Raw genomic sequence first — 24,284 nt, 5'->3', positions numbered from 1 at the left:
CACCTGTGAATGCTTTGACCTTGAACACAACTCAATCACACAGCCCTTCCAATGAAAATGTTTCTTTGGCGTCTACATATTTTTTTTTCTTCTTTGAGTCTTATATAAAGCCCGGCATTTGTCAGGGAGGAGAGGTGTCATGGCTCTGGCAGTCTTTTGAGGTAGAAAAGTCATCACTCGATTGAGATTCTGACACTGAATGACAGTGAGCAGGCCAATTTGGAATTGCATCCCCTCGCTTACAAATGTCCCGCCATATGCTCCCTTTATGTCACTATGCAAGCAGGGCATCTGGGGTCTAATCAGTATGGCCACAGATGGCCCTTGAGAGCCGGAGCACAGCCCAGTGAGAACGGATACACACCGATTCAGATGCCTTAAGTAGGAAATTACCTTCTGGCCAAACCCCCTACACAGAAAAAAAACACAGATTCTGTGGCACCAGTAAGCTGAGAGATTTCTGAAAAGGTTTCCCTTTAGGAATGCCATGATGTTGCCTCCCAGCAGTTGATGCCACTCATTTCCCCACTCTGTCAGCAGCGGTAACCACAGGAAACCCCAGAATCAGGGCTTTCTGGCCAGTGGCCTTCATCCGGGGAACTGAGTGGGGTGATATCATTCTTTATGTGGTTTATTTCCTTAGAATGCTCAGCCCATTTTTACGGAATGTCCCGCACAGCCACACCCGTGCGTTCTCAGCAGTCAATGCATGGTGGACCTTCTTTGTTCATAGTTGTTTTATTCATCATGTATTTTCTGTACCTGAGTCTTTTAGCTCAGTCCTGCACTTGCAGGCATGTAGTTCCTTGTCTTCTATCAGAGGAGGCATCAGGCAAAACACTGGCCTCCTCTGTCTTTAGAACACAAGGCTCTTAATGCAGACCCCTTTTCCTACAATGTCTTCAAGGTGATTTGGATACTGTTTTGCTTTTATGACTTAAAATGGTTTATAGAGATCTAGTAAAATTCCAACATTATTACCCATGGAAATCACAGCAAAAACAAAATGCCAATGTCAAATGACTTATTTATCTTGCATTTCAAGTGCGTCTTCTTCAAAGGATTTATTTATTTGACAAACAGCATCAGAGAACAAGCAAACAAGTAGACAGAAAGGGAGGGAGGTGGAGAGGGAGGGAGGGACTGGGGAGAAAGAGAGAGCCAAGACTTCTATCCATTGCCTCACTGGTGCAGAATTGGTGTAGGCTAAAGCCAGCAAGAGCATCGAGCTTCACCTTGGTCTCCCCACGTGGGTGAAAGGAGCTGTACCACTAAGCCCATTTTCTGCTGCTTTCCCAAAGCACATTAGCAGAGATCTGGACCTGTAGCACGGGAGTCTGGACCTGAATCTGTGTCTGATATGGGATACAGCTTTCAAGGGGATCATGATGGCCCCCATGTATATCTTTATACAGGACATCTAGGGATAGGAAGAGCTATTTTTAAATACTGATGATTTTCCCTAGCAAATATGTTGACCTCAACACAACGACTTCTTCACTGGGTTTGCAGTGGTGTCAATAGATATTTTTGGATCACACTGTCTTGGGCCAAATTGGGAAAAGAAAAGAAAAAAGAAACAAACAAACATAAAGGCAAAACAAAACAGAAGCAAACAACTGGCTCCCATGCTTACCCATGTGATAAGAAGGCATTTTGCCCCACTTTGTAATACACGGATGCCATTGCACCTGAAGTGGGTGACACATCACTTCAGTGGGATAGATTTCACTTTGGTGAGAAGCCTGTTGGCACCAGCACTCAGGGGAAACTTCATGAAATAGCTGCAAGGAAAGAAGTGTGTGTGGGGGGGGGGGAGAGGTTGTCTCCAGGTGAATCGTTTCTGTCCAGCTGGAGATGAGAACAAGCCTTCGATGTCTACCCACGCCAGTGATGATGTCATCACGCACTTGACTGAGGATAGCGTCCTGCATTTGAGGTGCCCATTACTTTCTCAGAGAAACCTAAAGTATGAAGAAGCTTACCTGTGTGTAGGAGGACAGTCAGTTGAATATCATTTGCATGAAAATAATAGATTAGATATCGTTTGCATGAGAATGATGGATTGGGTATCATCTGAATGGGAACAATTGATTGTATATACAAAGAGAGGTGCTTCCCTAAGCAGGGAACCAGGAACTGACAGACTAAGGAAAGGAGACTTCCCCTTGCTGCGGAAATGTAAATCCAAGTTCAGCTTGGCACCCACTTTTATTCAGTTAGCCAGTCCCGTCATGCACCAAGCACTTTCCTCAGCATTGGGGTTAATACAGAGGTAGACAAAACAAACAAAAATCCCCTTGATGTGGAGCTTGCAGAATAGTGTGTCTTTGTGCTGCTTTTTGGTTGAATTTTGAGTTTTGGGGGAGCAAGACTCCTCCTGGTTGCTGAGACCAGGGGGAGTCTATAGATTGTAGAAGCCATCAGCCAGCTGACTCAACATTGAGGAGTGGGACATGAGTGCAGCTTGCTATCTTCCCTTCTGTGAGGGTAAGGTATAAACCATCTACGTAAGACCTTCAGTCCAAAATTGCCCATGTAGGAAGCATGCCATAGAGAGTCATTGTTGAGTTATACATCAGCTTAATCCCGTAGAAAAAGGTTGGTGGCAATTATTATTGCAAAAAGGATAGCCAAACATCTCCATGTTAGATAGGAACCCCTTGGGACTGTGTGCCCTGAAATTCAAGATGCCACAGCTGGGACAGCTGTGTGAATGTGGGTCTGCTCCATCTCTTCCTTTGCGTTCCCTTCACTGTGGGAGTGGAATGTAACTCTTGGACTCAGAGCTCCAGCACTCACAGATGCCGCAACTGCAAAATTTTCCTCTTTATTTTTGGGGGAAGAACCCTGCATTTCTGTGCCCTTCGAGACAAGCCTTTCTTGCTCTTGGAGAGGCCAATTTAAACAACTGTGCAGCTCTCTTTAAAATAGGTGTAGTCACGGTGACTTTGTGGAAAACAATTTCGAAAACGCAACTTTAAGGCATGAAATATCAATTCACATCATCAAATACCAAATTTTGACAAGGGAAAACAAAGACATGAAAGCCTCTCTTTTTTTTTGCCCCTTTCTAAATGACTCTCAAGGTCATGTAGAAAATCTGATGAAATAACTCATTGCGATTGTTTATTCGCTCTTGTTCTTTTTGTCAAAATGTCTCTTCTCTTGTCTTCTTCTTTTCTGTAGAAAAACTTTCAGTAAATCAAGCACTGAGCTTCCACTGTGGCACCTGTAACTGCATTACACCTGTAAAGTTCCATTGTGTTGAGATGACAATTAAGTCATTTAAACAGTTCTAGCGTGTTCAAACGTCTTGCAACAATGACGATGACAAAATTTTATTTCCAAAAATTTGATCCCTCTAAAAATTAGTATTTCCTCTCCTATCATTAAAAAAAAAAAATCTCATCCTTGAGGTGGGTTTTTAGGCTTTCAAAGCTAAAGCTGAAAATACGCATCCTGTAATGAATCTTTGTTCCATGACAGGAGACTTTCATGATAAATAGCTTGAAAGCAAATAAGAGATTATTTTCTTGGCAGATTTTAAGTGTTGTTCCAATTGGATTTTGATTACAGAGTTCCAGCCTCTGTGAGATGTATTAGAGTCAAGGAAGAAAATCAAGGGGCCACACCTCACCTCTCCCTACAGTGCCGCTGCTTGATATAGATATTATAGCACACTGATATCAGAAGAGTGTGCTACTCAGAAGGATCCCTACAAAATCGATTGGAGGATATTTTTGTTTTAACAAAGTTACATGGTACCGTTCTGCACAATATGCTAGCCATGTTACTCTACCTCTTGGGAAATTTGTTTTATTGTACTTAGAAGGACAGGGCTCCTCCCTATTCTTGAGATTTTAGCTTTAAGCCTATATTCTAAGGCTTTCTATTACACTTCACATATTCTGGTAAGGGGAATATTCTAATTATCCCACATTAAATGATTCCTAGCCTCTCTGCAAAACCTGAGGATGGCTCCTCTGCGAGCTAAGAAATACGCAGCCAGGTGATTCCCATGTGGCCTTGGGAAGCGGGTTGTATGAGTGGACAGGAGATGTTGTGGTGGAAGTTATCAGCCAGTGTTAAGACAGTCTGATAACTGGCATGTGAGTTTTTAGGTTTACCAAAAGGAAACACTGAGCATAATGTCAAATACATGTGAAACGTTGAGGCTAACACGGAGGGAGGAGCTCCTGGGATTCTGCGCAGTGTTGTTTGTGCAGGGTTGGTTCCTTCTCAGGTAAAGCAGATAGTGGTCCAGAAAGAAACGACGTGCAGGGATCATCTGCCATTGCAGACATTTGTTGGTGTGATCTAGATGTCCACTTGAGCTATTTCTAGAACATGAGTAATTGAAAAGCTTTCTCTTTCTGAGTCAAAATAACTTTGTTATCCATCTTTGCTACATATGGCCATGGATCATTTCCAAGACCCTGGATTTAATGTCAGCTAGACCAACTGATTATAAAGTTGTGTTTCATTCTGTGAATGTTTAATTTTTTTCTGGAAGTTTTCATATGGTTGGATTTTGATGCCACCATTTCTGGATATGGATAGATGTTTCCTAGAATTTTAAAGAATGATGAGGGATATGTAAGATGGTGATGGCTTACATGGGTATGAATGCTAAGGCAATTTGAAAATCCGTGGAATACTGCCAGCGGTGACACTATCAAACGAAGACCAGCCTTAATGCTCTCCAAACCTTGGCTTATTTTCTCACATGGCAAAAGGACCATTGGCCCCAGCTTCTGCCATCCATTTTTTGAACAGAGAATTCTTATCTGCAATAAAACATATGCCAAAGCTTGGAACCATTGACAGGGCTCACGATCAGCTGCCTCACTCCGTCCAGCTCTCTCATGCAGACTGTTGACAGTCTGATGTCTGTACTGCACCAAGAACCAAGACCATGTCCAGCTTTGGCCAATGTATTTATAGAGAGTGTTTTTTTATCTGTTACTTTTTGCTGGGGAAAGTATATTGCCACCCGCCCCCCTCCATCCCATGTACTGTTTCTGGCAGAAATGCAATTGAACATTGCATCTGAACATTGCATCTGAACATTGCAACTTCCCTCCTTCTCCAAGTTATTCTTGCCATGTTCACTGAGTATGGACACACAACAAAACGTATCTTGCCAAATGAATGTTGCTAAGATGACAATGGTGTGGATGGAAGTGACGGTGATAAAATTTCTCAGATCCCCACGTGCATCAAGTACTAACTGGCATATGACAGTTGTAAAGCTAGCCAGTGACGGCACATTTTCAGTACATCACAGGAAGGTTTGTTAACAGAGCACCAGTGCCCTGGTTGTGTTATCACTTTGTGCCTTTGATCTGCCGGCATGCGTATTTCTCTTTTTATGTCATAGTTAAGAAAGAATCAGACAGGTTTTCAAGTAGGGCTGTGTTCGTTGACCTGAATGTCGTGGCATGATGTAAGAAAACCTTAAGCATGGTGAAAGCTCTGAAAATTATTTCCAGGAGAATGAGGAGTTAAAGCATTTCTGCCTTCTTCAGTTTCTTTTGTTGACATCGAACCCCTTCTCAGTTTAAAAATCATTCTGATTCTTAGGGCTCTGGTTATACATCAAAAGCTTTGGCATCAGTTTTAGCCACAGTTGCAATTCAGTGAAATGTTGATCTAGAAACTAGATTGTGCTACTTTTGAAGTCACTGCAATGGTCAAAGGAGAAAATGTGAGGCCAGGAACACTCATGTGAGATATTATATCCCCTAAAGCCCTAATATGGAAAATTTCTTTTCTTCATTCATTTGAGTTTCTTCCTCCAAAATTGTTTTCAGGAAAGTTTCTCATTTGCATGGTGGCTTAAGAATCTTACAGAACACGTGTGCATTCAGTTGACCAAAAAGTTTAATTAAAATGTGGAACTCCTAGTTGACTATTTCTTATAAATCCCTTGAAGGATTTAAATGCCTTTGAGACATTAAATGCATGTGAAAATTTCCCATTAGTATCCTTGTCACCTTGGGGGAAATGTCAGTCTTGCTAAGGATCTTAGTTTGTACACTATATTAATGCATGTTGATCTACTTTCTGAAGGGATTACATTCCAACTTCTTTTTTGGTTTTGTTTTTGCTCTCTTTTAAACTCAATTTTGCATGCTGCACAATTGAAACAAAATTGTAACAGATTCAGTGCTGTGGGAATAGCTTTATTTTGATTTATAAGGTTTCTGTACTGTTTATATGCCTTGTGTGCGATAAAGAACAGTCATGACCATCACCGTGATGTAAAAGGCTTTCAGTTGTATAAGCACACAAGAGTGAGAGAACAGTGTGAGAAACTTCTCAGTCGTTGGAATCAATATATCTTGATGATGTTAGCTCATCTTCAAGTTCCTTTGCTGATTTGGGGGAAGATTAGTCATCTGCATGGGAATTTTTAGTACAAGTAGTGAGAGAAAAGTAACTAATGTGGTTGAATCGTCATGTTACATAGTCCTTGGACTGTAACTTTTTCCTTTCCCTACACATCTCCATGGGCGTTAATACATGTGACACATTTGTTCACACAGACACAACTGAGACATTTCTATCTAAAAGCATAGTTGGTGTTTTTTATCATGCCACTCCATTGTCACCGTCTTTCTCATCCCCACGGTACTGGCTGCTAAAGAAGAAATAACATACATATAATGTGACGCGGTCATTGTTTTAGTCCTTTTCTTCTTTGTAGATGCTAGGCAGCACTGATGATCAAGCACCGATGGCATTTTGTTACGGTAACATGTCCACTTCAAATCAGATAAAATCGTAGGTGAATTTATTTGTCATTTGGTTACTTTGCAACAACTGAGGTTTGTTCAGGGTGTTTAATAGTGATAAGCGGTTGGAGGAACTCATCTGTTCATGGTGTTGGTTCTTGGGGAAATGGGAGGAGTTAGAGGAGATCAGGATTGAATGACAGCGGAGGAGACAGGTTAGTTTGGCAAACAGAAAGCTGGAGTACAGCTGATTTCCTCGCATGAGAGTCTTCGCAAAGAGAACAATTTTAATCAGTTACAAAAATATTTGTGATCCATATGTTCCTCGCTGTTCATGCCCATATGCCCATCTGCTCTTTTATCTTGGTAGATGATGACTTTATGATTCAGGCGTGCAAGAATAATACCTCTCTGACTTTAGAGCCCAGTGCTATTTCAAAAAGTGTTCTGGTAATTACGCATATATGCTTGCCCAGGCTGTTCCCGCTCTGAGTGACTTACATGAATATCAGTTTGTTCTTTCTGCATGGGAGGAATTATATCTTGCATCCTCCTACTGAAGCTGGATTCACACATTAGAACTTAGATTTGGAAAACAGCATTGCCATTTACCTGCTAGCTGAAATGCCACTTTTCAAACATAAGGGTCGGAAAAGCAGGCAAGAGCGCTGCAAGGATCGTTGGTAACTTACGGGAAAAGGATTACAGAATCTGAAAGGGCTCAGTGATTCCATCCATCACCAATGTTTATTCTAAGACATGTTCGATAATGAACTTGTTAGCTAAAGGGATCCAAATTTTAACACCTGATGATTTGTAGTTGATAGCCAGTGTGTTGCAGTAGACCTGAGCCGGTTAGTGTTTTTGTTCTAAATGCTTGTTTGCTCATCTTGTAATAGCTATATAATTTCTAACAGCAGTAGAAACATGTTTTAATATAAAATTCTGTGTTTTAATGAAGCATGAATAAACCTAGACATTATTGACTGAGCAAGTAATTGTGCCTTCAACAATATTTTTTGTCTCAACAAATGGCTTTGTAACCCAACATCGTCGTTAATACAGTCAAAGTAAAATCCTTTCGGGAACCAACTGCCCTCACTTAAACTTGCAAAGAAGGGATGGCAGGGAGAAGGAAGAAAGGGTTTCTAATTTGCGGGTTAAAGAACTGAGATGCATTTAATTTCCAGAGACAGATACGCGATGGAAGAGATATGCGTGCTGGTGGACTTTTTAGCCTGGCACCAATGTAGTCGCAGCAAAAGGAAGAAGATCCAACTTGGTGTTGGCAAATGCTTCTGGAAGCCCACCTCCGTGTTTGCATTGAGTCTGTCTTTGCTGCTGTTGTGGTAGGAGTTGGTGAGACAAAGAAAATGCGCATTCCATTGTGGATTGTTTCCAACAGGCTGTGAGATTGGAGATCTGTTGAGTCTCCCTGACAGTGTTTCCTTGCTGTCAAATGGAATGCCCTGCTGGCAGCGGCAGCCCTGCTGGGAAGAGAGAGGCGTGCCTGGACTGTGCTCAGCACACAATGAGAAGGTTAGGGATTTTTCTAAGTTGTAGAAGGAAAGATAAAAAGTATTCTCAGCCAAGACAAAGTGAAAGTTTTCCATTATCCCTTAAAAAAAGAGAAAGAAAAAACTTTTATAGATAATGCCTGATCAAATCAAAACTCTTAAATATGCATGATTAGGGTAACAAAAAGTGATCACAGAAATAGCAATACATTGTATCATGAATCTATCATTAAGACAAAGCCTTTGGTTAAAAAAACAGGCAAGACTTTTGCACATAGGTGATCTCAATTCTCATTGAGGCAAACATACAGCTTGTTTTTTTTTTTTAATACAAAGTGCGAGATTTCACTAAAAAAGGTTAAAATTGGAGTGAGTAATCTTCGGTGCATAATGCAATTGTTAATTTTAGCTCCTTGCGTGGGTGCCTTTCTGACTTGAACAGCCGGCTGTAGCCTTCATTAGGGAAGAGGCAGGCGGCTTGAAACAGGTGGAGTTGGATCAAGCTGTGAACGTGATTGCTGGAAGCTGGTCATTCTGTTAGAAACTCAAGTCTTCTCTATTTACCCTTAGCCTTACCATGCTGGCGGCCGCGACGGTTATTTACTTCTCGTGTTTTTTTCAGGTTGACGATGATGGATCACACGGTGTAAACCAGTCGCGTGGACATGGACATTCCGAACTGCTAGTGGGGACATGGGACTCCAGTTGTCTTGGGTCACTTGCGTGGATTTTCGCGGTGCAGAACGACAGAAGCCGCTAGCACGTCGCCAGGACCGACTGCCAACATTCTGTGTGAGAGGTAAAGGTCCCCGTTGTCTGGCTGTCGTCCCATCTGGTTTTTCGTTCGTAATAATATAGCGGGAGGCAGATTTGCACAGCACAGCTCACGGAGTGTAACTGTCACAGACAGGATCCGTGTGGGGGACACGTTGGGTTTAGAGAGAATCAGAACTCAATGTGTTCGTTACCTTTTAAATCGGATCCCAATCTGTTTTCTACTGAACTACTCGGGGTGGAAAAAAAAAAAAGAAAAATTAGGGCGACAGAAGTGCCCTGTTCTTATCCTCTGCACCATGGTTGAGAAGCAAGCTGTTTGCTTTTGCAAAAGGGAATTTTCTATTTTTATTACCCATTCATACCGAGTGCAGCTGGAATATTAGAAATCTGTCAGGATTCACTGAATCCTGAAACTTAAAAGCTTTGTTCAGTAGTTCCAGAGGCAAACTCCCACCCTCTAGGGAAAGGGCTCCTTCTGCATTCCCAGAATTCCTTCCCAGATGCCTCTGAGCATTTTAAAGACAGCCTTACAGGCCATCTGTTCTGTCATGGTTGATTTTTACCAATTCGCAATAAAAATGGCTGTGAATTAGATTTGTGTGTTGTAGGGTCCAGTTAGAAAGAGAGAACATGAAGTTAGTGAATGGTAATTAAAGACTTTCAGAGCAAGATGCCCAAACGAGGATTTTTGTAATAATAATTACCATTGGAACAACTGGGAAGAAGACAAAATCTGCTGGGGAATTTGGGAAAGGAATGGCTTTTTGAACATTTCTCTTTTCTCTTTTTCTCTTCTTTTCTTCATTTCTTCCTTTATCTCTTCCTTTTTTTTTTCTTTTAATTTTCTTTGTTGCAGCCTAAAAAAAAAGTGAGGGAAGTAAATGCTAAATTATTCATGAGCCTCCTTTGACAGCACATCAGAAGGGAAAGTGTCAGGAGGTTTATGGAGGTAGGGAGAGAAAAAAAAAAAAAGGGTACTCACATGCATTAACTTTGAAAAGCCATTTCCCCAGTCTGGGTAGCAATCTACTGGAGCCTGCAGTGGTGGGTTTGGTTGCAATAGCTTCATTCCAGTTGCCTGCCCAAGACTTCTTCCGCAGGCTCTTGCAAACACTGGCGACTGCCAGGAGCTTAGGAAAGGGGCTTACACTTTTAATAATGGAGCTGTCAGTGGGAAGCCTGGCAACATTGACCCTAAGAGGTTTATTACAAGATTCAGGCCCTAAATTTATACTGGTTTGTGATTACCTCCTTGACTAGTATTTGCCCCCCTGGTCGAGTGGACTGTTTTTCTTGTACCTTGGGAAGGCTGAACCTTGCGAATCCTTGCGAATCTGAGAGATACCGCAGAACATCAGTATTACCTCACAAATCAGAAGTTGGAGAAATACTCTCTTTTTTTTTTTTTTTTTCACCTTGTGTTGGGGGGTGGAGACCAGCAGTTGTGTGGCAGCGTGTGTCTGCATTTCAGATGTGTTTTTGTCCATTTGGATGGCGGGGTGTACCCATAAGTGGATGCGAAGGTGCAGAGGGGGCAACCACGTGCATCTGTTGATTCCATCCTGCTTCATTGTGCTTTTCCATGAAGTTGGCAATCATGAAGTCTCCCATGAATGGTAGCTGGTATTTCCCCTGAGCTGATGTTACTTTCTAATATCTTAACCTTCTAGGGCACAACACCTTGTTCATTTAATTTCCACCTGGGAGGATGTCTGAGCGAGGAGACCTAAATCAGGCGAGAGTGGACGAAGGAGGGATTGAACAGGAGACGGTCGCCCCAGAGAATGGCATTGTGAAATCGGAAAGTCTGGATGAGGAAGAGAAGCTGGAACTGCAGGTGAGTCCTCACCCTGTGGGGTTCTGATTCTTCATTTCTACACTACTGCAAGCCACGTAGATCCTTTTGAGGGGAATTTGGTACCATGATCAGAAATCTACAATGCCAATCCTATCCTTTTCCAGTTTGTAGACATCTCTCACCACCTCCCTCCACCCCCCGCCATGCTCTAAAATGTCTTTTGGGAAAAAAATAAAAAAAGAAACAACTACCCAAGGAGCATGTTTACTTGGTGAATTTCCTCTGAGCCCGTTTCCAGGTCTAAGTGGGGGCTTATCTGGAAATAGTTTTAGGCTGACTTATAAAAAAATGGACTTGCTCTCCAATGGAGAGACAAGATCTTAATTCATTGTAGACCAGGTAAGATGAAAGACGTGAGCCCTGTTTATCTTCACGGACATGTGAGAGTTCAAGTTGTACGGGCAAACAGCATCAGTCCTAATATTGCCAAAGACTGAAAGCCCTGGAGGAGATGGGGGCAAGTTAGAACGACAGCAGGAAGGGAAAATGAATTAGGAGTAAATACTCCGAAAGTGACAACAGAAAAGAAGGTTTTAGCGAGGCAAAACACACTGTACTTACGAATTGGGTGTAGGTGTTGATTTTTCTTTGGATTACAAACACGTTCGCTCTCCTGTACTGTGGTTAGCAAAGGCACATTGCCATAGAAGAGCCATGCAACAGTGTCACTTCCAGTCTAAGTTTTTCCCTGAGCTGCTGTTTGGGGATAGAGCTAACAGTTCCATTGTGAAATGTCTGAAGAAGCTTGGGAAGTCATCTCCAGGGAATATGGCAGGACTCACTTCTGGAGTTTCAACAGTAGGGACTCTCTCTCTCTCCACTCCACTCCCCTGCCATCCTGCCCAAACCTCCCTTGGTTGTTGGCTCCCTGTTCATTTGGCTTCATTTTGTTTCCAACATACAGAGGCGGCTGGCAGCGCAGAACCAAGAGAGGAGAAAATCCAAGGTAAGATTCTTGGTATTCTATATAGACCTGACACCCTGCATCTAAAACTATCTCACACGAGTTCAAAGTATCGCCAACATGTCAGATGGTCTTGCCATAACTTTGTGATAGATCCCAGGTACTGCCTGCTTCATGGGGCTATTTTTCACATTCATCTGTCTTTACCTGTGTGCTTGGGAATTAAAGCATTTAGGGTTCGAGTAGCTATTTGCAAGTGTGTATGTTTGATTCTATTTTGACACGAAGGGCTGTAGCAGGACTTTTTTTCAGTTTGATTTTAGATAAAATTTGTCCTGGGTGTTGATTCCTGCCTTGAAGTAAGGGGGTACTTCTATTGAGCACATATTTTTCAGCTTGTGCAGCATCTTCTCAGATCCCCCTCCACACTGAGTTTTGATGAAACTCAATTCTTTGTCATTTTTGTTTGCTTTTTACGTATATTCTCATGAAAAGACAGCCGCCTATTTTTTGTGTGTTTCCAGCATCCTGGGCACATTTGCTAGGTGTGCCTTTCATTCACCCCCACCCATCCCCATCAACACAGTCACTGTGAGCTGTGCTGACCAGAAGACTGGCAGCTTGGTTTTGTAAATCTGACCCGGGACTGCCACGTGATTGGGCAGTCGTCTGAAGATGTGTTCTGTTTGTTTTCTTGATTGCTTCTCTTTCCCTCTGTTTCTCTCCTGTCCCAGTCAGGAGCTGGAAAAGGGAAACTGACCCGGAGCCTGGCTGTGTGTGAAGAGTCAGCCAGACCAGGAGGAGAAGGACTTCAGGACCAGGTATAACCCTGTCTCTGCCACCAGGGTGCATGCATGGGATCTGCCTTTGTGTGCATGCCTGGTCACCCGGCCTCCAGTGGTGTTTTGGGGGAGTCAACCATAAGTGGAAAATGAAATCATGTTCTGGCTTCATCCCATGTGTATGAGACATTCTAAAGCAGTTTAACAGTTTGTCACCAAGTATTACGTTTGCTTTCTTTCCAGACTCTCTGAAAACTGCCAATGAAAAAGGAATTCAAAAGAATCTAGTTTAAACTAAGTAAAACTAATTAAAACAAAAAAAAAAAAGCACAGCAGTGCTGAATTTCCACAAAGGCTCTCTCAGTAAGACTGAACCAAGTAGAGTCGTAACTATCCCGTCTCCTCCTTCATTGGAGATGTCTTACCTCTCAGCTCCCCCAGATGCATATGTCTATAACAAATGCACCTGCTGGCTTATGGGAAACGTAGGGAATGGTGAATAAGGTACATTGAATTCAGGCGAGATCTTTTCATGGCCTTTGGTGGAGATTTCTCAGCATTGCAAATGTTGTCCAAAGTGAATCTGAACTGATGGTGAATTTAAGCGAATGTTATTAATAGACCGCTGTATATCCTTTCCTCCATTTTTGCTCCTGACAGCAGGATGACCAGGCTTTTAAAAGTTTAAATTGTAACAGAACTCTCCTATGAGATCAGGAGAAACTGCAAATCATAGTTATCATTCTTTGCCTTGTAGGCATCGCATCAGCTTTTATAAACATAGTCTTGCTGCTGAAATTTTGCTTATTATTTTCCCCAGAGGCTGAGAGCAGTCAAGGCAAACATATATACACACACACACACATATATATATATCTGAGGCCAGGGGAGGAAAAATTGACTACGACATTTATTTTTTGCCTTTTTTCTTTTTGCTTTTCTGAGTCCAATTAAATATTCCAAACGCTCTTCATGAATATAGAGAGCATTGACAGCACTTTCTTTAAAAGGACCAAAAATGAATTCCTGATCGAGCTTGTCCTAAGAGTATTTTTTTTTTTTTGGTCTTGTTTCCTCACTCATGTCATGAGGTCCTCTACCGGCTCTCTTTTAGTAGCCGACACTTTGTTTTCTATACATGCTTTTTTATTTGACTGTTTTTTTCAACTTGGGCTCTGAGAAATGTGTGGCTTTTCTTCTGCATTTTCTGTGTGCTTCTATTTGGAATAGAGATTGAAAAGAGGCTATGATATGAGTATCACAGCTTGTATTCTTACGTGTGGATTGGTGGCCTGTAATGGAGTGCACATGATATGTGTTGCTTCTGCAGAATGACAGACCTGGAAAATGCCTCCATTGCCCCCACTCTCCTAATGCAAGGCACAGAAAGACATCCTTTAACATCCTAATCTGCTTTTGGGCACATTTGATAAGGAGGAAAGATGTTTTAAGAGATTAGCTGTACCGTAGTGCCCATCCTGGACCTAAATCTAGTTTCCCTATACAATTGGTGCAGAGAAATAAGATGCAAACGGTGCTTTGTTCCTGCTGGTTCCAAGCTCAGAAACCAAGATCAGCTTTGTAGGAGACAGACAAAGCCTGCAAGCTTCTCTTCCATTAGCTGAAGAGAGCTGGGAACAGGGGGCGGATAAAAAAACACTCACACGTCTAAGCGAATGCTTATGCTACTTTATGTAGAGAATGAAAAAGCAGACCTTGGAGTTTCTGTACAATGCTTTCATTAGGTATCACTGGCACTTATAACATGTGTGGATGGGATCCCAGACATCGCTGGTGGAAACAGAGAGTACGTGGATTGTATTGCTAAACCCAATGTGTATACATTGTTCACAGTATTTGGAAAACTGCCTTCATTTTCCTGTGTGGGAAAATCTCTTGCTACCTGTATTACTTGATCTCAGACCCATACCTGATGGTTCAGTCTGTCCTTCAGTTCAAGGAATTTTGCTCTTCCAATGTTCTACTATTTAACAATCAGTGTATTCCTGCAATTTTGAATCCCTCTTTTATTGTTGTTTGATATAAGCTTATCCTGTACTAATGTATTTATTAAACTTGTATTTTATTATCGAGTCTATCAATAAAAAATATTTAAAAATAACAGATTTGGTTTTTTACCAATTCTATAGCACTTTTGTGTGTTCTTTCAACACCATAACGTGTATTTATGTACAAAATGATTTTTTCAAGGATAGCATCTATCAATACATGGTGTCAGTTTGTACAATTTTTTTTTTGGTTTGTTTTGTGGTGAATATCCCTTAATCTTCAGCCGTCAATTTGTAATAGATTCCCAAGCCCCTGTGATTTTCAATTCAAAGTTATAGAGGCTGAAGGACTCAGTCAGTTCTGATGAAACCATGAGACCCCTTTCATGGTCTGGGTCCATCCAGTTTCCCCTCCCAAACAATGGATGCACCAACTCTCCCCAAACCTCAGCCATGTTTTCCATTCTCAGAGTATACTTAATGGGTAGAAGCAACGCATAACTCTAAAATACGCCTGAAGACGTTTCTGTCCCAAAACATGTGAGAAAAGTTTTTAAAATCGAATTCACTCCATTTTTACATATTTGTTCTGTAGATGTTCATCCTTAGGATAAATGCATGGAAGTCAGAAAACCTATCTGTGATAAATATCGATGATGGGAATGTATTATACTTCTCCAAAGCATTCACATGTCTTCCCAAACAGGGTGTCTTTAGGCCAGGAGTTCATAATGAAGCCCTTCCCAACAAACAAGCTTTCCTTAGGAACATTCTTCTTGTATGCTTGCAAGATTGGCTGGACTTATCAAAAACCAGGGAGAATTTCAGATCAGCCACAGTGGAAACAGGCACGCCAATTAAGTCACATGGAGTGGGGGGGAGCGTTAGTTTAGCCTTGGTTAAAAAAAATAATAAAATAATTATTAGTCACTGAGAACACTTTCCCTGCATCATAAATGGTAATGTCTCTACTGAAAGAGAACTTCCCCCCAGCATGTGATCTCTTACATAAGAACAAGTGGGCTTAATGTTGGGTAATTTGTCAAAGTTTTAATCAGAGCATATTTTCCATAAATCATTTAAGAACATGATTTGGCTTATTCTTCTTTGAAACTGAAAATACTATCAACCAAGTGGCTAATACATGAGAATTTATATAAAAGAAGCTATTTTAGTATAAAATAAATACAAAACATGGATCTGACACTAATACCAGTGGATGAAGCACTAATTCAACAGAATCATTTATTTTGAAGAGAGAGAGTGTTACTAAATAACATTAAATAAACATGCAATTTGTGGAAAATACAATTCTACATCCTACCTTTTCCACAAAGCAAAGTTTATCAGGCCTATATGTTATAAAGATTTCCTAATGGCATCTGTAACTAATGATGACAAAAATCCAAATCTATTCTCCCCATAATTACATAGTTTAGGTTTCCATGATAGTAAAATAAAAATCATCGTTGGCTTGGTTCTAGTCCTCCTTTTGTAAATGAGCTGTCAGTGGCTTTTTTATAATGTTCCATCTATCTGTAATTAGGGATATAATATCTGTTTCTGTATGCCAATTTCTCCTTCTATGGAATTACAGAAAGAACTGCAGAAACCTCTTTTTTTTTTTAATTTCAAGATGTGAGAGAGAGTGACTGTAATATCAGTTTACTTATAAAAAAATTTTTCATAAGTGTTTAAAAATAGAACTGCAGAAAAAAAAGGCTGTGATCTATTGGAGTTTAACTTGGTTACAGTTAATATTCATGAGGCAAAGTTTTAATGCTGGGTTTTTCTCATGACCCCTCATTGACTTCTTAAGTTTAATCCACCCTAAAGAACAATTATTTTTCTGACAGGTTTAATTTTTTTTTTTTTTAGCGTGTAAGAGAAAAAAATCTGCACCTGGCTTTCATTTTCCTGAACTCAGTAACTTCTATGCAAAATGGAAACCAGATAGAAAGGATTAAATCCAGCCTTAAATTATTATATTTTTTTCCCCAACAGGAATCAATTCATTTACAGCTTTCCAGTTTTCCCAGCCTGCAAGAGGAGGATAAACCTAGGAAAGATGACTCTGAAAGAGAGAAGGAAAAGGATAAAAGCAAAGATAAAACCTCGGAAAAACCCAAGATCAGAATGTTATCAAAAGGTGAATATGAGAAATGTCTTTTGAACTCACTCAGTCGGGGCACGCAGGTAGCCGTGCAATGTATCTGAAGTTTCGTATGTACAATCATCTCCCACCTTATATCTGTATCAATGCGTGTATGTGTGAAAAATGTGAACTTGATTTTCACTCTGTTTCTGCTCTCAGTGTTCTTGCAGCTGGAAAGATTACTTCTAGGCTAAGTAGTGTGTGTGTGTGTGTGTGTGTGTGTGTGTGTGTGTGTGTGTAATTTGCATTACAGTCTACTAAACTCCTTGACAAGCCTATACCAAGGATAAATACAAACCTGCCCTTGATTCGTATTGATTAGACGTTTATTTGGTTAAGGAGAGAATAATGAGAGCTGGTTTTATGCCTTCACTTACATACGACCTGAAAAAGCAGAAAATACATGGACAAGTCTTCATCAGTGGGTGATGATGTCACAAGGCACAGACGACCAGTGAGCAATCGACCGTGTATCTGACACCGATGAGATTTTTGTCTCTACGCCCACATGACGTCATGCAACGCAGCACTGAAACATACATGCTTGTGTATCAATAAATAGGTTTTCCCCAGAAAGTTGTTTCTTCAAAGGTCTACAAATCCACAATTGAAACTTTCAAATTGTTGTCATACATATCATTATACAAAACAACACCAAGTTAATACAAAACAGAGAGTGCCATGAGTTAAAAGCTTTATAATCTTTACAATGGTCTCTCTCTCTCTCTCATACACACACACACTCACACACCAAATGCTGAGGGCATCTAATCAGCAGGGAAATGATAATGACAGTTACCACTATTGTCATGCTCTACATATCTGCTTCTATCGGCTATCTCTGTTTCAGAGACTCAGAAAACCGAGGTGTATTGATGCCTGGAATTACGTTGAAAATTAAGCTTTCCACTACATCAGGAATACTTGCAAAACTTGAACATATTTAGTGCCTTGCATGTTTGGTACTGATTTGTATTCAGACTGTGTAGTTACTCTCATTTTGTCTTTGAGGCTGTTTTGTTTACTTCCCCAGTAACAAGAGGGAGGAAGTTTCATAGGATCTCAACTCCTGAGCGACTTTTGTGGGGAGTGCCTGCCACACGTGGCCTGCGCCTTGCTGACATAGATGAGTCAGTGGTCAGTCGTGTGGTCTTGGGCTCCACCTTCCTGCCACTCACTTTCCTCCCAAGAGTCTCGCGTCATATGCGCAGTTAGGCTGTCCCCAGTATGTTCAGCCTCTGAATCGAATTCCATTCTGATGTGATACTGCTAACTTTCTGGTGTTGAAATATACATTCATACCAATCGCTTCTAAAAGTTGCCTGAGCAGAGAAATAGCAAAGGTTGGGTTATTTGCCACCCTTCCCCTTCCCACCATTCCTGACAACTCCATCTTGCTGTGTGTTTCAGATTGCAGCCAGGAATATACGGATTCCACAGGCATAGATTTACATGAATTTCTGATTAGCACATTGAAGAATAATTCCAGGTAAACTGTTAAATGAACTTCTTCCTTCTTGAAAGATGAGAGGTCATTACAATCATGGTTATTACTTTCTTTTTTTTAATTTCTGAAATAACATGTTTTTAATTTACATCATGGCTAAAGGCTAACATTCCACCAAACGGATATTTCAACAAATAAACAGCACAAATTAATCCAAACACGTCTGAGATGATAATAGTCAAATACAGCTTTGTTCCTTATTTTCTTTTGTCCTATTAATGGCCTGCATGTTTTCTTATGGTGATCTTAATACCTACGTTACAACTCACTGATGGTGCTTTCTAGATCACAGAGATTGTGACTAACGGGCCACATAGAGAATGAACATTATTGATATCGATTAAATCAATTATTTGTAATTATTTACATAAATTTGTATTATATACATAAATTTGTATTTATTTACATATCCAACCACAGCCAATACGTCTCACTTTTTGTTCTGGCTTCGTGTGAATTAAAAATGCGGTATGTATTTGAGTCACTTTTTTATACCAACAACTTGCAGGTTAGTGTTAACGCTAAGAGTGCAGCATTCAGATATGACGTGATGTTTGATAGATGAGAGGAGAAATAGCCGAACTTGATTAGAATGAAATAGTGTACAAATGGCCAACCTATTCCAGAGGCAAGTTAGATACCGTCGTGTAGTCACATATTTTGAATGTCTTTGAAGATGAAAACTACACACAACTCCTTCATTGTAACATATGTTTTTTGTGCAGGGACAGAATGATACTTTTGAAAATGGAGCAGGAAATGATTGATTTCATTGGTGACAACAAGTAAGTTCAATTGCAACGCTGCTTAATTTTATTCTGGGTTTTAGTTTTTGTATGTAGGTGAATTACTCTATACAGAAATATTTAGGGATAAATAAACCACTAGTTAATGTCTTCATTTGTTTGTAAGCTAGAGATGTTATTGGACTGAGGAGCCAAATGTCAATGGGAATGGTTGCTTGGTTAAGTTCCTGACAGAAATGGCTGTGAACAGGAGGCCACGCTATGCTAATAGAGATATTGTAATAAGAAGCAACCCTTTCCATTTTTATTATAATTTTCTAATGGGTTCCAGCTGGCTGCAGTCACTTCTGACTGGAAATAACTGTGCTGCTTTCAGTGTAAACCATGTAATGACATGTGTCCAGATAAGCATCTACAGTCACCTGTGAGGTCATGTTATTTGTCCTGTGTCTGGCTCCCTTGATCATGTATTATGGATTAAAATAGAACCCATTGCAACCAGCATATTTCTCAGGCTGGGGAAATGAATAATAGTAAAACAACAACAACAAAATACCTAACTGCCCATTAATCAGTAGAGCTGTAGTAAGTGGAAATTCTGTCAGTAATTCCAAAAACGAAACTGGGTGCCTGGTTGTGAGGAAAGAGACATAGATGCGTGGGTTTATCTGTAAAGCCTATGTGGGCAAGAACTAAAACATGCTTAGTGCACTGGTTCTGGTCCTCTGTTGCAGCAATCATTACAAAAAGTTCCCTCCGATGTCTTCGTATCAGAGGATGCTTCTCCATCGAGTGGCGGCTTACTTTGGGTTGGATCACAATGTGGATCAGACAGGAAAATCGGTTATCATCAACAAGACCAGTAGCACCAGAATGTAAGCCTCATCACTGTAGTTCCTTAGCATTTTCCTTTTCTCTTACACATTCGTTTGTAAGAACACAGTATCAGATTCAAAGTGCATGACATTTAAAATGTGCCGTGTTATTTTATCTCTTGCTCTTATCAGCAGTAGTATGGCATTTATCTGCAGGAGATGATCTGAGCGCCTGGAAAGTTTGCAGAATTCAGACAAGACAAGGGATTTATTCCTCAGACATAGCTCCTGTGTTTCTTTTTGATCTCCTCTCAGTACCCGATGAAACCACATAGGAAACCATGGGAAAGTGGCTGTCAAAACATATTTCAATTTGAAAGTGGACAGTATGAATCCATCATGGCATATACAGGAGAGTCTTCTTTTTTCTTTTCTATGTGCTGGTTTGTAGACATTAGCTGAAACAAAACAAAAACGACTCTGATAACCTGCCTGGAAAACCCAGACCCAATATGGCTTGCTTAGTGGGTGACCTGGCGCAGGTGCTTCAAAATCTGCTCTCTTAGACTGTTTCCTGGCCATAGAGAGTTCAGAGCTAAACCATATTTGAGTTTTAACTCCAAAAGGAAGGTAGATTCTTTTTTTTTTTTTTAAAGATTTATTTTTATTATTTTTTCATTGGAAAGGCGGATATACAGAGAGGAGAGACAGAGAGGAAGATCTTCCATCCGATGATTCACTCCCCAAGTGAGCGCAACGGGTCGATACTATGCCGATCCGAAGCCAGGAGCCTCTTCCGGGTCTCCCACGCGGGTGCAGGATCCCAAAGCTTTGGGCTGTCCTCGACTGCTTTCCCAGGCCACAGGCAGGGAGCTGGAAGGGAAGCGGGGCTGCCGGGATTAGAACCGGCGCCCATATGGGATCCCGGGCATGCAAGGCGAGGACCTTTAACCACTTGCGCCACCGCGCCGGGCCCGAAGGTAGATTCTTTATGTCCCTCAAAAGAGTGTTTGCTCTAGTCTTAATTGCTTTTCATTATCCCAGTAAGTCACCCATAGCATAACATGAATATTCCTTGATTTGAAAACTTGGAGATGTACATCTTGAACTCCTGCATCTTTTGGGTACAGGGTGGATTACTTTTATAGCCAAAGGCAGCTTAGACTCAAAACTGATCCCCATGTAAGCATCTTCTTGGATAATTTCCCTTTCTGCACGATGTTTGGTAAACTGTAACTTCCATGGCCTTTACGAATGCCTTGTTACAGAAAGGAACTTTCATGGTAAGCAGAGAGCTATGGTTGAAATGTATTTTTCCTATCGGCTCAGCAGAGGTCAAGACAAAGTGGAGATGGAGATGAGACTCTGTCTGCTGGAAGAGCAACCTGGACTCAGCTGAGCCAGAGTGAAAGTCAGACAGGGAGAGCTGGGACAGGGCTTAGCTGTTATCTTAGCGTCACAGAGTACTCCATTTCTCCAGCCTTCAAATTACACATATCTGCCGGACAGATGGAAGTGGATAATGTGTAAGGGCCCTTGAAACTTCAGAATCATTGGACCCTGCGGTTGATGGCGGACACATGTTCAAATTCATCATCTTTCCACTTCATCTGATTATTGATGCATGAGATTCTTGTTTTGAACACTATTGGGAATTAAAGGTCACTCTTCTGCAATCCTGTACATTTTCTCTCTCCATCAGCTATTCCTGGTTGTAGTTAGGGCGATCTTGTTGTTCCCATTCTCCATACTGTTGTTTCTTCTGGCTCTCAGGTAACAAACTACAGGGAAACACTGACTGCAAAATAAAAAGAAGCTTCGGTTGGACTTTCTCTAAATATTTTGTGTCACCTAATCTTGGCAAACATGTAAAAAAAAAAAAAACAGTCTGCAGATCAAGCAGATTATGCTTCGAGTAGCAGATGACAGGTTTATTTTCATTAAACATGGATTTTGCAATCATATAACTAAGGATACATATTTGACACCTGATTCCCTATAGACAAGTTCTGGGGAAAAATTAAGCATTGTACCTAAAGGATCTTGGTACACTGTGGATGATAGTGTTAAGATTGTATTGTCTTCTGGGGTAGCATGTCTATCTATTTACAATTTGATTTACTTTTAAACTAATAAATTTAAGCAAAGTAGTTCGGAAGTGCTCATTCTAATAAAGTATGTAAGTATTTCTGAAAGTTTTAATGTCCATCTAGTCTCTAAATTCTATATGATCTGAAATTTCTCAGATACCACGATAGTATATCATTGGCCCTTAAAAACTTTTATTTTGTGGTTGGTGAACATCATGTAAATAGACTTCACTTCTAGAAAAGTCACGGGTTTTCTTTTCTGTGACCATTTTGAAAGTGAACACCTCCTATTGACACCTTCAGGGAGAGTGGCAAGTCAGTAGGAGCAGGGTATGTGCAATCTCTTTTTGAAAGTGAGATCGCTGGAGAGGAAGACAGAGGTTCCGAGTAGTCATAAGTCCTGGTTTTGCATTCCAATTTTCATGAATCAAATCATTCCTCATCCTTAAAGAGACATTACCACAGGTCCTGGACTTCCCAGGCATCTCCTAAAGAATCAAGACATATGCCTATCACGCCCTGCTCTTCAGTTCTAGACACATTTCAGGCCATCTTTCAGCTGAGCAGCTGTTTTAACAAAGGGACACGGAAGTGTTGGTTCAAGTATAATTGATATCTTCCAGAAGAATTGAAGTGGACAAACTGAATGTCATTTTTCCCAATGGTAATTAGTTTCAATTTTCAGGACCTGAAACATTGTAGATAGTTTCAGCACAAAGAGATGGTGTTTTGTTTGAAACTTTGTATTTGGTTTGAAAACTGTGTTGCTATGCTCTTTGGAGTTTCCAATGTAAAATGGAAACATTCTAATCAGGACATTCTATTTATGTTGTAGGTGGTTTGATTTTCCTTCTCTTCTTGAAAATTTCAAGTGTCATAGCCGTGGTAGCTGAGTGATGATCTGTGGCAGTCATGTTGATCTGGAAATAGAGTAGGATTGAAATGTTTCTGTTTAGCTAAAGAAGGAGGTTGAGATGAGAATTCCTCATGTGATCCTGGGTAATTTTAATATTCATCATCTACCTTTTCAGTGAAAACATTTGTGTCCTTGCCCAGGGCAGATACATGAAAATGGGTATTTCAGGTGGTACATTATGTTAAGAGAAACGTACAAAAATATGGCAGCAAATACACAAAAATATAGGCATAAAAATGAACGAGGAGGTTGAAGGGGAGAACAAGCTTCTTCTATTGGCTTTAAATGCATTGGGAAATAAAGTGCTTCTCTGGTAAGGATACATTAATAACTGCAATTGTGTCAGCTAAACACTGCCTGCGAGTTATTCCCCAGAATCCTTCTTTGTTTAAAAAATACGAAGCTTAGAACTTTTATAATTCACTTAAGAATGTTACATTTGCATGGAGAGAAAATGCTTTGGTCACTATGGCCCACTGTGTAAGCACATGGGCACAATGGGGTGCCACTATCTTCCTTAACAACCTTGGCTACAATCCATCTGTTTTGGGAAGAATTTGTTTCAAAGCATAGTTCAGATAGGTAATCAGATAGGTTGAGAATTCCAACTCTTAAATCATTTATCGCCTGATAAGGGACAATGATGGAGTGAAAAGGTTAATTCAGTGAGATTAGCAGGAAAAAAGAAAAAAAGATGTTTCAACATCCTGATATTTTTGCTAGGATTTCTGTAATAATTACTGTTGCAAGATGTGATTTTATTGAGATAGTACATCCATAAGCTTCACGTCTCTCTTCTATTTTATTTCCTTGTCTTTTTCCATAGGGATGAAAAGCAGTGTAGATAGTATTAGTGTAGACGATAAATCTATTCATTGTTTATTGCTTAATGACTGCCACAAGCATTTTCATGTCACATCACAAAAGTGTCAGTGTCTTAAGGGAGGGTATAACAAGATAAGATAGTAAAAATGTAGTTACCAGAGGCTTCAAGTGAATTCATTTTGTGTCTGTGGTGGACTGGTGAATTACCTAATGAAAGCAGGGATGTCAGAACCTGGCAATCTTGTCCTGTAACTGTGCCAGACTTTCCAGACATTCAAAGCATGTCCAACAACATTAACCCACCCCCTAGATACCCAGCCTCAGAATTTGCTCTCTGTGGTTACACAAAAATTGCAAGATGCCCTCTCGGTCATCACTCATCTTATTCTCCATTTGTAGAGACCAGGTGTATAAATTCAGAATATCAGACAGACATTTGAAGACCTGAAAAAAATGTTATACAACTCACGATAGGCTCTCACGAAGGTTCACTCTCTCAAGAATTGTGCAAACATAACATATTCTAGGGGAATATTGCCTGCTGATTGTCTGGTTCTGGTAAGTGTTAAGGAGGAATTTGAGTGAGATGAAGACTTTATAAACGAATGTGGTGAGGACAGAGATACTTGGACCTGAGATATTA

General features: G+C 40.5%; 1 protein-coding gene across 16 annotated transcripts in view; it reads left to right on the top strand.

The window, feature by feature from the left end:
* Positions 1-8,447: 8,447 nt before the first annotated feature.
* The window catches only part of ARPP21 (cAMP regulated phosphoprotein 21), a 102,962-nt gene continuing 87,125 nt past the window's right edge, over positions 8,448-24,284 (top strand). For 5 of the 16 annotated variants that reach the window (XM_040964482.1, XM_040964471.1, XM_040964449.1 and 2 more), the window contains exons 1-9: positions 8,718-8,785; positions 8,880-9,056; positions 10,705-10,871; positions 11,797-11,838; positions 12,531-12,617; positions 16,592-16,736; positions 18,153-18,231; positions 18,975-19,034; positions 19,730-19,870. In XM_040964482.1, the coding sequence (XP_040820416.1) occupies positions 10,743-10,871; positions 11,797-11,838; positions 12,531-12,617; positions 16,592-16,736; positions 18,153-18,231; positions 18,975-19,034; positions 19,730-19,870 (683 nt within the window). In that variant the 5' untranslated portion in view covers positions 8,718-8,785; positions 8,880-9,056; positions 10,705-10,742. Of the gene's footprint in view, positions 8,627-8,716; positions 9,057-9,890; positions 9,984-10,704; positions 10,872-11,796; positions 11,839-12,530; positions 12,618-12,821; positions 12,887-16,591; positions 16,737-18,152; positions 18,232-18,974; positions 19,035-19,729; positions 19,871-24,284 lie in introns of those variants that run through there. The other 11 variants (XM_040964477.1, XM_040964448.1, XM_040964436.1 and 8 more) reach the window with 6 other exon arrangements.

The sequence above is a fragment of the Ochotona curzoniae genome, unplaced genomic scaffold (genome assembly GCF_017591425.1).
Source record: "Ochotona curzoniae isolate NIBS_2020 unplaced genomic scaffold, NIBS_Ocur_1.0 contig_1302, whole genome shotgun sequence".
NCBI classification, from domain to species: domain Eukaryota; kingdom Metazoa; phylum Chordata; class Mammalia; order Lagomorpha; family Ochotonidae; genus Ochotona; species Ochotona curzoniae.
The sequence above is the reverse complement of the archived record's forward strand: the minus strand, read 5'-3'. Positions and strand labels throughout refer to the sequence as shown.